This window comes from Aptenodytes patagonicus, chromosome 2 (genome assembly GCF_965638725.1).
Source record: "Aptenodytes patagonicus chromosome 2, bAptPat1.pri.cur, whole genome shotgun sequence".
Taxonomy (NCBI): Eukaryota; Metazoa; Chordata; class Aves; order Sphenisciformes; family Spheniscidae; genus Aptenodytes; species Aptenodytes patagonicus.
Genome location: NC_134950.1, coordinates 62,917,746 through 62,934,417, shown reverse-complemented (window position 1 = coordinate 62,934,417; position 16,672 = coordinate 62,917,746). Strand labels below are relative to the sequence as shown.

The following is a 16,672-nucleotide window of genomic DNA, read 5'->3' as shown; positions in this document are numbered from 1 at the left end:
ACCTTTAAAAAAATGTTGCTACAGAACTTTGTTACCAAATCTATAATAGTTTAATTCTGTTTTGCTAACTGATGTCAAATCTAAAGATAAGTATGTAGTAGAGAAAAGTTGTGGTTTAGGTTACGTGCTTCTATCCACACACATGCACATGCTGTTGTTCTAAAGGTTTTATTCCGGATTTCTCATTGATGGAAGCTTTCCATAGGTAAGAACAGAGGCTGTCAGGAGTTTTGTAAATATAACAGTTATAGATCTTTCTTTATATTTAGATTCAGATGCATTCACCTAACCTTATGCAGTTCATCAAGCGTCTTGGTATCAGTGCCTTAAACTGTGCTAAATGCATTCAATCTCTAGGATTGCATGGTACACGCTGGTTGCTGGTAAAGGAGGTGAGTTGATCTGTTGTACATTTCAAATATATTTGTACCTCTAGCAAGCAATTAATGCTTTCTTACTCACTAAAAAAATGTTACTCTGGCCTGAAGGGTTACAGTGCAATGACCCATGAGTTAACAGATTATTCTCTCCTTAGAACTTGTCTTCTTTCTTAGTGTCATTCCTTCAGCCAGGTGGCTTTGTCTGTCATATCATTTTCTCCTGGGCATAACGCTTTCCCTTTTGTGTTATACCTTTTCTAGCTTGAATAAGACATGCATTAACTAACAATCAGTGGAGTATTTTCATATTAAGACCCCAAGATTTTCTGGTTTGTTTTTCCTAAATGCACAAAAGCTTTCATAATGTATGATCATGCTGTACATATCTTATACAGCCTCCAAATCAATAACTGCATTAGTTTGATATGTTTAAACTAATAGCTTAGATGGTTACTGCATCAAGGCTTAATTAGAAACTAAACTTAAGAAGAATCTTTCATTTTAAAATACTATACGGCCAGTTTACTTTTGGCCAAATCAATGAAATACACCCACTCAACAACACTTCAGCAAACTAAAAATAAAAATACTTAGCAAGAAAAGACTATCTTTTGAGTGGTAGCATCTACTTTTTACTGTCTGAAAATTAGTTAAGAGTAAAAAATTAAGCTTTCCTTTCCTTGTCTCTCCCACAGGGAACTGTCTAAAGAAAATGGTTAAATCTTCAGCAGCCAAATATATCTTTTCCTATGGGTGAAATTTTTTGCTATGGGAAGTCAGGCCTGAAGAAATGGCAGTTAAAGAGGACTTTGAGTTATACTGTGCATTAGTTCAAAAGCAAAATTGAGCAATTTTTTTCCCTTTAGGATCAGCTTCAAAAGAGTGATACCTGTAACAGTAAAAGGGTTTTTTTCACAGCGTAGTAACAGTAGTCTTTAGTTGGCCCTTTTCATGTGACCCTTACAACTTTTCCAATGTTCATGTTTAGAAACCAGCATACGTAGAGATATAGGAAAGTGTAACAGGCTTAAGCAGTAGTTGATTTTTTTTCTCTACCATCCTGAATTTTTCTCTCTCTTTCAGAATCTGAATACTCCATTTAAGAATTTGAAACATATTTCTTGCAATTTAATCACAACATGCAGTCTTGCTAGCTGTAATTATAAAGTTATTTTTTTACTTTTGAATAATGTAGTACCTAGTGTTATGAAGAAAAATAAAGTTGTCTAGTATTACAGGTGGAACTGAGCTACACATGGTCCCTTACATGAATTTATTATTTGTTTTCTAAAACAAATTTCTTTCTAAAATTTGTTTTATCAAAAAGAAAAATATTGAAACATTTAGAATAGAAAGCATGAATGCTGTTGACTTTAAACACAGAAGAAGCTCTTTCTGCATGACTCAGATTAGTTTGCAAATAAATACCTAATAATACAATATAGACACAGAAAAACTTCAAGTTTCTAGAAAAAAAACACATGGAAAACTGAATCTGACTTCCCTCTCTACATACAGTTGCTCAAGGTGTTACATGGACACAAAGGCAAACTACAATTCTAAGTTTTGAAGGAATAAACTTCATCTTACTGAGACGGTTAGGAGGACTGAAGCATGAAGTTAGTGCTTCCATATTTGCAAACAAGGTGAACAAATGAAAGAATGAAAAGAAAATTCGTAACTAAAATATATCTTCATTATGACTTTTGTGTCAGTGTTGTATCCGATTATCTTTGGATTTTTTTTTCCCTGATAAGTCTAGAATGATCTTCAATTAAAAAGGACTGTAAAAGTGGAGTCTCCTTAATAAGATGTTTTCAGCTCTATGGGCAGCATTTTCAGACTAAGATAAAGAACTACAGAGCAGTCACATTTATAGATTCTGGTTATATTTTTCAACCACATGTATTTTTAAACAAATTTAAAATATGCAAGACTTCCAATAGCCATCCAACTCATAAGGTTCCCTTTTTCCTTGAATCCATTAAAAGACTCTCATCCAACTTATAGTTAATAAAATATCTTCTATTTTCCCTCCGATGTAGGTTGGAATGCAGATTGATGCAAACTGTGAGAATTTTAGTGGCTTGAATTAATACATATGGAACATTTAATCCATTATCATTGAGGATCATGGTGATTTTCAGCTTTTAGCTCCCAGCTACCTGGAACCTGCCAAGTTATATATCTAGTCCTTATTCTCATTAAAGAGAGTCCTCTTTATTTTCTAAAAACTTTCCTGCATTTTCTCATACGTTTTAACAATTTTTTTTTTTTTTACTTTTAACCCAAAATATGCAAAAAAGTTTGTCTGTGACAAACACAAATGAAGAAAAACGACAGCAGCAGATTTACAGAGCTACCAAGCAATAAAGTATTCTTATTAACCTTACTAGGCTTCCAGCTTAACTTGTGCTTCTTTTCTTTTTTTTTTTTTTTTGATGAATATAGAGGTGTATTCTGATTATGGTGAACAAACAATCAAATTTTGACCCTAGGAATTTACAGTAAGTTTAAAGATTTCCTGTTTTCCCTTAATAAATCCGTAACACTAAGCCTCTTTCATATTCAGTATTTTCTAAGTTAGTGCTCTTGTTTACACGATACAAGGTTTGAATAATGAGACAAAGCAAAGACAGTACTGTGAACCACAATGCAGCAAAACCAAAAGATTGACACTGTGCCTTTTGATGGAAAAATGTGCAAGTGATATCTAATATTTCTAAAAAAGAAGTTCCAGATATTACTTGCTGATGACAGCAAATTGCATTTTAGCTTTCTTTGGACTGGACAAGGTGCATCTATTTGTAGAATTGATAAAACTACTTTGCACCTTGTGAAAAGTTTGGGAAAAAGGCTTAAAATTAAATTAAAAATAAAATTTACATTAAAAATTAAAGAAAAAAAAAGTTAGGAATAAAAAAAAAAACAACAAAACAAGCCAAAAAACATTATTACCTCCATGGCTACATAAGACATATCTAGAATTTTATAAGTAGATATTCCTGAACTGTCTTGTACAGATAGAAAAGAGTTCCAATACTTGATTCATCAGAAATAAACCAAGACAGTTAAAATATATACCAGTTCATGGCACATAGTTGAGCATAAAGGAGATAGTATGAGTTAATATACACTAAAAATACAATTTTGTTACACAAAGGAATGGGTTTTTTTTAACTTAACTGTGCAGGAAAACAATTACAGAATTTTAAAATTTGTTAAAATCAATATATTAAAATTTGATTGCAGAGACTGCAAAGTTGGGTTTTTATGAGCAAGGCAAAAGCACAAATAGAATAACTGTAGTCAGCAGCGAAAAGCTCAAAAAGCTCAAGTGCTCTATTTACATGGTAACAAGCTGAGAAAAAGATCAAAGGCAGAAAGTGATAAGAGGAGCAAGAGGAAGAGTTCACAATTACAATGCTTATTAAAAATAAATAAAGTTGCTTAGCACTGGAAAAGAGAAAACATATGGAAAAACAACTATTAACTTTTTTGTTTGTTTAGTATTTTGCTTTGTTTTGGCTATATTTTATAACCAGGTGCTATGAAACTGAAACTTTGAGATGCTTATATGGTAATTTTGGATAGATTCCTTTAACTATCCAGAAGCCTATGCTGTTCCATGCAGGGTATTTAAAAAGGATTGCAATAATTGATTCTTCAGTTTGGCAGCCAAACTGGGGAAAAAGTACTTCAAAGCGCAAAAAAGAAAAAAGTAACCTTTCCTTACCAGAAAGTAAAATTGAAAAAAATCAAATCATATTGTTATTGAACATGGTATTTTCTGTTCATCCTAAAGCTCAGCAGTTTGAGACACTTGAAAGAAAGAAAAACAAATGAAAGGTAAGGTTCAGAAATCACCTGTAGTTACTTTTATTTCAAATCTCACAGTTAAAATAATCAACCAGGGTGCAAGACAAACAAACAAAAAACAATACACAAGAAGAAAACTGGTTCTAGCTCTCTCCAAGTGGATTTTTCTACTTTCTAGTGGAATGCCTTTATCCCACAGCTACTGAGCAATACTTACCAAGATAATGGCATTATAAAAAGAGTTTTTCTCAACTGTTCTTTCTGGATCTATTCCACTTTGAATAAAATACATATTTCTTAAGCATTAAACATATCCCTCATTAGAGAATATTTGTAGTTACATAAGTGCAGAGAAAAACATAAGATTTTATCTAGCATACCTATGCCAGGATTGAATGAACTGCTAGAAAAGTCTGAAGCTCTAGAAAAAGTAACCCATCACATAATATAACCTTTACTTCAATCTATACATGGTAACTCATAAGTTATACAAAGTGGCTGTATTTTTATTAGCAGAACAGAAATCCACAGTATGTTTTTTTGGAAATAATTGTAATTTACTAGTGATAAACTAGGTAAGTTTTTTCTATGGGTGTTGGTCAAGTTGTGTCATTCTTGTACTATTGACTTTTTAAATGCTAATTAGTGTAATGAATGACACTATTGGAAACAGCTCTTATCAACCATAGGGAAGTATATTAATTTTGACCACATTGGAACAGTTCACTACACTGCAGCACAGCCAGGGTTGTATTGGATAATTCATGTAGCCCAAAAAGAATTGATACAATGATTTACAAGAGATCACAACAACTGAATAATGGTAGCACAAATCTGTGTAATTAAGACAATGGGGTAAGTTGACGCTAACATATGTTTTATCCACTGTTAAATTACTCCAGAAATAAATGTTTTACTATTGGAATAAAGACACTTGTATTGGGTTTCTGTGACAAGGTTTTGGTAATGGAGAGGGGGCTGCAGGGGTACCTTCTGTGAGAAGACACCAGAATCTGTCCCCATGTCAGACAGAGCCAGTTCCAGATGGCTCCTAAATGGACTTGCCGCTGGCCAAAGCTGAGCCTATCAGCGATGCTGATGACTCCTCTGTGATAATGTATTTAAGAAAGGGTAAAAATGCTGCACAGCAGCTGTGAGAGAGAGGAGTGAGGAAAAATGTGGGAGAAACAGCCCTGCAGACACCAGCGCCAGAGAATAAGGAGGGGGAAGATGTGCTCCAGGTGCTGGAGCAGAAGTTCTCCTGCAGCCCCTGGAGAGGACAGCGGTGAAGTAGGTTGTCCCCCTGCAGCCCATGGAGGACCACGGTGGAACAGATATCCACACTGCAGCCCATGAAGGACCCCATGCTGTAGCAGGTAGACGTGCCCCGAAGGAAGCTGCAGACCATGGAAAGCCCACACAGGAGCAAGCTCCTGGCAGGAGCTGCAGACCATGGAGAGGAGCCCATGCAGGAGCAGGTTTTCTGGCAGGAGCTGCAGCCAGTGGGGGATCCACTCTGGAGCAGTCTGTTCCTGAAGGACCATGCCCCATGGTAAGGACCCACGTTGGAGCAGTTCATGAAGGACTGTATCCCAGGGGAGAGACCCCATGCTGCAGCAATGTGAGGAGGAAAGAGCGGCAGAGAGGAGCTGTTATGGACTGACTGCAACCCCCATCCCCCTGTGCTGCTCGAAGGGAAGAGGTAGAGGAGTCAGGAGTGAAGGAGTGAAGTTGAGCCTGGGAAGAAGGAGGCGCGGGGGGGGAGGTGTTTTTAGTTTTGTTTTTTTATTTCTCACTATCCTACTCTGTTATTAATTGGCAATAAATTAAACTTCCCCAAGTTGAATGTGTTTTGCCCATGACAGTAATTGGTAAGCAATTTCCCTGTCCTTGATCCTCGAGCTCTTTCATCTTATTTTCTCCCCCTTTCCTGTAGAGGAGGGGGAGTGAGAGTGGCTTGGTGAGCACCTGGCAGCCAGCCATGGTTAACCCACCACAACACTGCAAAAAGAGAATCTGATCAATGATTATTTATACCTAATTACATGTAAGCTTGCATAAGGCATTTAGGTTGGAAAACAAATCATTGTTCCATTAAATGTAGTAAAAGCCTTGAAACTTCCTATTCCACTCAATATGATTTTTAACAATATATCTGACAATACACAATAAAAGCAAAATAAGATGCAGAATTAGCGTACAGCAAGGAAAGAACAAAACGTGTGATAAATCGTAAATTTATAGTCTTATGTCAAAAAACTTTTGGGATTAACTTTTTTTGTTGTTTTTAAAGGTGGTTGTTTCAAAATACGTGTCTAGGATATGTCAAAAGACATTAAAGATATTATTTCTTTGTTTTTTCTTTTAAGGGCAGACACCTCAAAGTCTGAGATTCTTCCTCATTCTGATTTGTTTTCTTAGAGAATTAGCATGGCACTAACTACTCCACTTTTTTTTTTTTTTTTTTTTTGAGAGAGAGAGACTTCCGTGGTTTCATTGAGCCCTAATCAATGCCAACAGGGCATTAGGGAACAACTACAGAGGCCTTCAGAAATATGCTGCCATTTCAAAACTCTCAAAGGTGTGCCCGTTAAATTCTGTTTGTGGATACCAGTAAAGTAGTGCAGTGTGTGACAAGAAGCTATGTAGAACATTGGCTGTTGAATCCATTTGTATTTTTATTGATTATCTGACTGGAAGAAAAGCGTTCATTTATTAATGGATATATAGCCTATTGTATGTGTACCATAGCGTTTTGTTGAGTTAATGAGATTAGCAAATCCACTTTTATCTTCTGATGTGTTCATTGACTGATGGTATGCTAATACTTCTTCATTTTAGACTCTTACAAAGAAAAAGACTAAAGCTTAAATGATAAGTAGAATGGTTTTGTTTGTCCTTTTCTTTTCTGCATTTTCTTCCTTTCAAATGTTAATAACCTTAAGAATTATTTTATCCAATCTCAGCATAAGCAGCCATTCATGGCCCTTTTCTAACTACAATCAATTGGCTCCTGAAATGGCATTGCCTGGAAAATATTCTCTTCACGATTAAACCAGGCAACTGAATCACATTTGCAGTCTAACATAGACTAATATATTTGTTGAATATATTTAGAATATCCCTTGAAATTAGTGTTTGATTTTCAGATAATTTTGATTTAGATTGTACAAAAATATGAATATACCTTTTTAATTTCAATTCAATAAAATTGCTTGCCTTCTTCCTGAAGTCATGTGATAAAAGGTCTGTAATGGTAAAAAGCACCCAAGATTCTTTGTAGTTCCTGAGAAAAAAATACGCCAGTTGCTTACTGGCATATTTTTAATTTAGCATTTACTTTAGAGGATTTTTTCCCCTTAAAGTGAGGAAAATAGACTCAGGTTACACTGGGATAACCCTTCATTTGTGGTAAGATTTAGGCATGGAAGTCATGGAGACAGTAGGACTTGGGGAATAAAAGGGTAGAGGTTTCAGTAGGAAAAAGTCACTAGTTTTAACTAAACCCTGATATCTCCCACCCTAGTGGAGGCAAAGCTCAGGACTGGTCATATGCTCTTCACAGTTATTCTCTACTGTTTATCAAGTAAACAGTGGAACAAGAACACATTGTTTTGGCGTGTATCTTGAAAAGTGTTTACAAAAGTACTGTAGAGGGAGATTGAAACATCTCTCAGAAAAGTAGCACTTTATTTAGGAAGGAGAAAGTCTAACACAGTGTTAACCACAGTATCCCTATCAAATACTAGATGACCACCAGACCACGTAAATCATTCTTTCCTCTCTTTCTGCATTTGTACCAGTACTAAATAATATACACATTTATGGTATTAAACAAGATTTAATGGAACTTGCCATTTGTGAAAATTATTTGTAGGTCTTTCTATTACTGTGTTTATAATAATTTTGTAAAACTGATCCACATAAAACATCCATGCTATTAATCATCTTAAAAAGGAAAACAAGAAAGGCTATATTTTGTGAAGTTTTTCTAGAGGCAATACACTTTTTTAGGCACCACCCATCTCAAGAGATGAAGAACATATCAATGGTTTGCAACCAGATTTAGGGTTAGGAGTTTTCCTGACTTTCCCATATTTATCATTAGTGACCTTGAGCCGGTCACTTTTTCTGCAGGAATCTGTGTGTGTTCACTGCCCATGAGTAAAATATGAAGAGGAATGGATAGGAATACTGGTATATAGCAAATATCATGTATATTCATGAGATGTATATTCAAGATCATGAGACATTCTAGTATTATGATGAAAAGGTCATAAATTAACATTTTCTGACATTCTCAACTGCAGTCAGGGCAATCGTATAATCTTATTTTGGCTTACTTTCAAGTGACTAATTTATGGGTTTACTTTTCACAGAGACCTCTGAAGTTCTCTGTGTACATAGTTGCTGAAATAAAAAAAAATATGTACTTAATGGAAGTAGCTGAGTTTTCTCTTACTCAGACAGTAGGGAGAAATTAAGAAAAATGAAAGCATCTTGTGTGATCTATCACAATCAAGCAACAAAACTTAAAAAGCACTACTAAGAAGGAGGCACTTGAAGGTAAAATATGATCAATAAAGTGATTACAAAGAAGTATGGGGGATAAATGTGACTATTAACTACCCTTTAAGAAACTATAATTTTCTTATAAGAAAGAAAAGATAACTACTGATATTCAGAAATATAAATTTTAAAAAGAACGTCATCTGATGATCTATTTATCACCACCATGACCTTTGGACTGGCCATGTATATTGCACCTGCAGGGTATTATAATACAGTGAACACGTACTAAAGGTTTGTATGGTAGACCTAGACAGAGCAGCAGAAACTAGTTTCTAGCTGCTGATTTCCATCAATATCCATTTTACACTACCAAACTGTTAGCACAGAAATGTTCTCCAGCACAAATTAAACATTATTTGTTTTTTTTACATGTTTGGAGATACAGAAGGAGAAAGACAGAATCCTAGTTTCCCCAGTAACTCATAAAATTATTCGACTTGTTTTTTAGCCACAGATATTTCTGTGGGCTGAAAAGAGACCCTGAAGCTTAGAGAGATTTTGCTCAATTGCTGAAACCCTAGGGCGTTATCTCTAAAAGACCCATATTTCTAATGGCTTGTCAGAGAAAAAAAAAAAAAAAGGCTTGTCTCTAAAGCTTATCTAAACGACACAAGCTTTTATCAGTAAGCTGTTGTGTGGCATTACTATACTTTCAAGTGCTTCAGTGTAACCATAGAAGCACTTTTGCCTGTTACAGCATTTGAAAATCAATAATTATGCACTTTCCATTTCTATTGTGCACACTGACATTTTCAATACGGCTATGTTGCACACTGGGGTATCATGAAGATGTTGGCATAGGAAAAGCAAATGGAGTTTTAGAGAAAGTCAGTGTGTCATTTCACAATGCATGGAACAAGGCCAGAGTTCTTTTCTTTAATATAAAACCTTGAACCAGTAAGCTAAGAAAGGGAGGAAGTTTGGATTAAAAATAATTATTATGAATCTTATTTTATTGTCAATTCCTGTAAGTTTTGAATGTTTAAACTTCATTTAAAAATAAATTTTCTCACTGTATCTCTGTACCTTGTTGACAAACTTGTGTATCAGCTACTGGCAACAGAGAAAGACAGCATCCTTTCATGATGTATCCCTTAGTGTATCCTGAGAGGTAATGGCTGGGATTAGGTCAGCATTTGTAAACAGGAAAGAAGGTTAAGAATATAAGAAGGCAGTCAAAACACAAATCCTTCTATTTTAGCATCCCATCTCCAGCAGTGGCCAAAAGCCGGTGCTTAGGAAGGGCCATAAGAACAGGTAAAGCCTGCTGGCTGATCCCAGCCTCCAACCATCTGCAGCTCAGGGAATTCCTGGGCAAAACATGTTTCCTATGTAATTAATAATATTTAATGTTTTCCATTCATTAACTTGACCAACCTGTACTTGAATCTAAGCATGTTTTAACTATACACACACTGTCTTCACAAAGCCTTCTACAGCACAGTTACCAATTGTGGAAATAATTGTTTCTTTTTGTATGGTCTTAGGTAAATTACAGGAGAAATCAAGAGGGCATCACACAATCTCTGCAGCAGACTTAGGAGAATACAGTATATTAGGGGCAGGAGAAATATTGTTGTATTTAAATACAACTAGAATTCTCTCAGAAGTTTTCAGTTTATAGGGATATAAGGTGTGAAACAAACATATTACTGAGCGATCAGAGCAAATTCACAGAATCTCTGTGAAACAGAATCTGCATATACTCATTAACTGTATATGGCAAAGAGTAACCCATTATAATTTCTGTCTGAAGATGGTTGAAAGTTGCTGGTATTTTTATAACTCATGAGCTTTCTAAAATTCTCAAAATCTGCTTTTGCAGTTTATCTTAACATATTCATGTTACTTCCTATATGATATTTACAATTTTTACAGGGACAATTAATAAACTCAAATTTAAATAGAAATGTGAAATATATATTAAGATAAAATGGAGATGCATTATTTCTAGGTATTCCTATTATGGCTTCAGTATAAGAAACACAAAGAGAAGCACTACTTTTTTAATCTAAATGTTTAAGTGATAATATTTGGGTATTTTAAGTAAAAGATCTTCTCTTCTTTAAATATTATGATTTTTTTTTTTTAATGAAAGAAAGGTGTAATACACGTCACCCTGATAGAACTGGGGGAACTGAGAAACAGAGTTATTTGCCCATTGCTGTATGAAAAAAAAGACAGTAGTAAAGCAAGAAACAAATCATTGATTTCTATTTCAGACTCATTGTCTTCCCAGGACTGAAAGTGAACCTCTCTCCTATGGCATTTACATTCTAAAGTTTTTTTTTTCCCCAAAGATAGACTATGGGCCATGTTAATTAAAGTCCACCTTTTGCTTTAGAAGAGAGCAATTAAGACAACTGTAAAGGAAGGACAGACAACTGCCACAAAAATTCTAAGTTGGTACACACTGACACTAGTATATTTTCCTTGATTCTTATCGAAAAATCTGGAATACATAGAAACAATGCATACAGTGTTCCTAAATATGTCTGACATGCACTATTTCAACGACACTTTCCTGTAAGTCTTTATGAAGAGTGTAAGTTCTTTTTCCCTCCTCTTTACTGTTAGCCTTGTTGCTGCAACGCTGTTTGATGATCTCCCGCATCTTCATTCATTGTCTTGGTAGAATCTCCAGCAACATACAAGGAACTTTGTGTGGTCCCAAATCCTGAGTTCGCTTTCTTCTGTCTCTTTACTCTGAAATGAAATTTTTAAAAAAGTGTGACCACAACACTAATCAGAAAAGACAGTTTAAGTTTAAAACAATTGCAGATTAAATTTCTTCTAAGAAAAAAGTTTCAGTAGGAGACGGTGGAATTTAAATGAGACAATCATTCGGTATTGTTAACTTTATAGTATACATTGGATACTTTTTCAACTTATTCCTTAATAAAGAAGAAAAAAGCATAAGGTTTCAGAGCAATTGCTTGCAATTATCTTTCACAGTGCAAAGCAGGCTACACCTGCTTGCTTCACTTTTGATGGCTAGGAGCCATTATTTATTGATTAACAGTTCCGAACTGCAGTAATATTGCTATTCAAGTAACATTTGAAGTATTTACATATAGCTCATGAGTCTTTTTATTGGAAGAAGGGAAAGTGGAGAAGAGTGAAAAAAGATCAAAGATATCGCAAACCTCTCATTTGACAGAATTCTAGCCACTAGTCCAGCATAATGTCTTCATATTGCATTAATGGCAATAGGTAAAGATTATTTACAAAAACATAATCATCATAAAGATTATCATTAAAACATAATAATTCTAAAAAATATATTCTTTTTTATAAATCTTAGTTTGATAAACCATATTTTCAGTAGCAACGTGCAGCAGAACAAGAACATCCACTCAAGTTGGGCAACAGAAACAGGCTATTATGCTCTCCAGAATTCAGAGCACTGTGAACAGGCATGCGGTAGCTCTGCACAGAATAACACAGGTTTATCAAGATTCATGAGCTCAAGTACTGCCCAAACTAGCTACACTACAAACTGGCCCAAGAAGAATGCATGTAAGAGTGAATAAATCCTGGCAGATCTAAACTGTTTCTGTATATTACTAGTTTTTATCTCATCCACGGTTAATTGAAAATTTCCTGTGCTTTAAGCTTAGGGGGCATACAACTCCAATTCTCTCCATGTCATTTCTGCATTTTCATTGAAATCCTACCACAAGCCACAGCGCAGCTCTTGTGTTTCTTGTCTTTTTTATATATCTTGAACTGGTTTTCAGACAAAGGAATTCACAAACCCATTGGTTTAGTCTTGACTCTGGGAACCTAAAAGTCTTGTGAATAATGTCTGAACAAGAAGTCAAGGAACCTGAGAGTTTTTAGCAAACTGTGGAACATGGGTGGTCCCCAGTTGCTTCTTCTTAGCTGTAACCTAATTCCTGGCAGTGTGAATGGGTCAGTCATGCCATTATGCAAAAACATCTAATCTAATATGTCTATTATTAGAAAACAAATTAGCCCATTATGTTCTTAGAAAAACCCAGCATCACATATCAAGATCACTGGGGTAAGTAAACTGACAAAATGTAAAAGCCTTTGAGCTAGCATAGCAATGTGATTGCTTACGGCGTCACAGAACCCATGATGCTCCTGTCTACTGATGAATTTGCCCACTAATCATTCCAGATACAGACTGATTGCCAAGCCCTACATCAGTAAGAATCAATAAGCTGGCAAATTTCTCACCTTGCTGGATACACAAAACTAGGCTGATCTTAAACTCAGTTGTCGTTACTGAATTTCACTGGAAATTTTTTGAAACAGATGTCTATTTCTTTTTAAATTATTTTAATGATTTCCAATAACAACTTTGCCTTATTAAAAATTCTAGATAAGCTCTATTAACAACTCCTTGTTATTAAAAATACTTGTGTGAATGTATTAGTATAATATCGCTCATAGTTCTTTCCTTTTCCATTCATTTTGTTAATCTAAAAAAAATTAATATAAACTAAAAAAAAATCCATAAAACTAGGAACTGAAAGATTTTAAAATTAAATTTAAAGAAAAGAAACTAAAAATATCTGAAAAATATTAGCTATAACTGGTGGGTATGGGCTTAAAGTACATCTTGTTGCCCTGGGAATAGACATAGTACATTTTCAAGACAAATCAAATTACTTGTTTTTAAAATATTTCTTATTTAAACATTTTAGAAACACCTAATCTGGTGATTCTAGATGTAATGTTACTCTATCTAACATCCATAAAACAGTAAGAGAGTTTCATTCTGACTTCTATTTCATAATCAAATTAATACAGTTACACATATAATGAGCTACTACTGAAACCAGTACCTCAGTACATAGAATGGTAAGCTTTGAATGTTCATACAAAAGCATGTACACTTGCCAGAAATCACTAGCATATAGACAATCTAATTTAAAAGACTAGTCCCAATCTGTAATGAATCACAAAACTTGAGTGCCTATTGACAAGCTAATGTACAATAACTTTCTTTCATTTCCACGCTGGTTTATAACAGTCTTCAAAGACCTCCTCTAAGAACCCCTGAGATCACTGCATTATGTAAGGGAATTTTTGCCAAGATATAACTGGAGTATATTACATGTATGTCAAAAGGGTTTGGCTCAATTGATCTTGTCTGTTTACAAGATATAGTGGTGGACTTGGCAGTGTTAGGTTTACGGTTGTACTTGATGATCTTAAAGGTTTTTTCCAACCTAAATAATTCTGTGATTCTGTGATAATTCCCCTGAGTAGTTCCACACTTTTGTGGCTTCAACATGTGTATTCCATGTGACAGCAGTAATGAATAGCCTATTTAAATGTGAACATTTATGGAGTTTGTGCTACAAAAAAATTAGGGAACTCTTTCCCATTGGTAGCCTGCACCAGCCAACCTCGACAACACCTGGCATCCGGGAAGGGTTGGGGCAAGAAGTTGTTCTGTTGTGTCCCACAGCCATGTGGTAGAAGGGCACTAGGGAGCCAGGTGAAGTGGGAACCATGTCTGCTTCCAACTGGACCGTGCTGAGGTTCCTTGGGGCAGACAGGGAAGCAGCTGATTGTACAAGTGCCCATCCTGGTCGTGCAAAGCCCAGTCAGCTCTGCAGCTGCTGCTGTTGCTTTAGCCACCTGTTCGGCCAGCACTGAGAGCGAGTCAAAAACTCCTCTGTATGTGGAAGGACTACAAAAGTGTGTTCCAAATTATTGCCAGACAGGGACTAAAACTGTGGAAAGCCTAATAAAAAAAGTAATATGCAACTGCTCTAGAAAAAAAAAAAAAAAAAAAAAAGATAAATTAGGGTACAAATGAATAGGCAAAATAAAATGCATACGTTTTGAACTCCAGATAAGTGAGCAAAATATTTTAAAGCCCTTTTCCTAACAGCAGACAAATAGAAAATGCTATGAAAGTCAGTTAACAAAATCATGAAAATGCACAGGCATATAAAAAGACAGCATACCATATGTCCACCAATATCTAGTACAACAGGATCATTAAGAAAACCATTAAGATAGTGTCCCCATTGTGCCCAGGTATACAATAACATATGGTACATTTCCTGCTTCACTGTGCATTTCCTTGCTTTTGTTGTTCAGCATCACTAATTTAGAGCTCAATTAATATAGTTTGTGTGTGCATTTCTCTGCAGAATATTTTAAAATTCTTTGTTGCTGCTTAAAATTAATCTTTTTTTAGTGCAAGTGCACAGTAAGTATTAAAATAAGGATTTTTTCCAAACCTTAATTAAATGGAAGAGTTGTTAGACAGAATTATTTTAAGGTAGCTACACATGATACTTAAATTATTATTGTCTTCTTATTTAAGTCCTCACACAATTTGCTGTAATGATGCTAAAGACAGACATTACGAGGTTGTTGGTTTTAATCAATGAAGACTTCCCAAGGACAGATGTGGGTAACTCTCAGGAGTGTAGATTAGAGGCAAAATAGTAAGGGACTGATGTAGCAGGGTTAAAGAAAATAAAACAAGAAATATAAGGTGAATATGTACTGATAAATGTCCATCTGTACATGTGGAGAAGAGTGGGAAACCAAGATGTCTGAAAGATTTTTCTCCTTCATGCATGTTTATTCTCGAAAACCTAAAGAAGATTAAGCAATCTCAGGACTCCCAAAAACAAGATGCAAATTATTTGTAAGACACATTGTCTCTCTCTTTGGTATTTACAGATTCTGCATGCCTCCTAGAAAAGCTAAACTTTCCCACACTATCTCAATCCTACCAAGGTTCCTATTTGGCTTCAGGACTCCTTGGAGGGGGAAGGGGAAGGCTATCTTCTCAAAGGAATATTGTTAATTGTCTTATCTGCCTTTCTAAAAGATTCATATACTGTTTCATGAATTTGATATAGAAAAAGAAATTAGAGTGAAAATAAAAAAACCCCACCTTCTCAAATGCTTGCATCAGAAATGTTTAGATCAAATAACTGATTAGACCAAATAACTGATATCCCGAATATTTAATTTTAAAAAATAAAGGGTGAGAGTTGACATAATAATAATAAATAATAAACATCAGTCCAGATCCACTAGGATTTACCATTTACTGTCTCACCCGTGACAGTGGTGCTATGCAGTACTATTTGAAAAATCATGCATAGCTTATCTCCAAGTGTGGATGGAGAAGGAAGGGATCTCTGGTATGAAACCAAATCAGAATGAAGAAAGGAAATAATTGCAAGCTTGAGTTAGTATCTTCACTGGTATAAACTATATCTCAATTTTAGACATTTATTAATGCCTAAAATAATTAATATTCTGAGTGGAATTACAGGTTCCTGCCCAAATTATAGTAACATAGATTTATGTCAGCTTCTCATTTAATTAAAACACAGTTGCCGTTTAGCATTAGGGGACTGTTACAGACCATGAGTGAACATATGGATATTGAATTAGGTTTCGTATCTTTACAAGGCAGAAATTGCTTAGACCCTGTGTAAACTCATGCACTATGTAATTCCAATCTCTAAAAATACTGTATGGGCTCTCAAACAGTATGACTTTTTCTTTAAATATTGTGTTTCCTTTGAGAGCCAAAAGACCCCAAGTCATATTTTTCTGTGTTTCTCATTCAACTATTTTTACTTCCTTGGAACTCATGCAAAATTATGCTTTTTGATTTTCTGTACAAGAAAAGGTTAGTGTTTTGCCATATAAATATATCTCCTTTTAACTTCAAAATTTGTCTCAGAATGAATTTCCCTAGTACATTTCTGGCTACAGTGTATTACAATAGCTACCACTGAAATTTACTAAACAATTACATTTAATATTTTCCCTAGGGTGTCATATGACAAAAAAGACAATTTTGATCAAACTTTTGCTACTGCAAACTACAAACAACACTTTGCAACTGAATCACTGTAGTTGTACAGATCAGAACCTGAAAT

General features: G+C 34.9%; 1 protein-coding gene across 1 annotated transcript in view; it reads right to left on the bottom strand.

Annotated features, from left to right (window-relative positions):
* Positions 1–10,855: 10,855 nt before the first annotated feature.
* The window catches only part of CCDC102B (coiled-coil domain containing 102B), a 172,890-nt gene continuing 167,073 nt past the window's right edge, over positions 10,856–16,672 (bottom strand). The window contains exon 5 of the mRNA XM_076330058.1: positions 10,856–11,477. Within this exon, the coding sequence (XP_076186173.1) occupies positions 11,388–11,477 (90 nt within the window). The 3' untranslated portion in view covers positions 10,856–11,387. The remainder of the gene's footprint in view (positions 11,478–16,672) is intronic.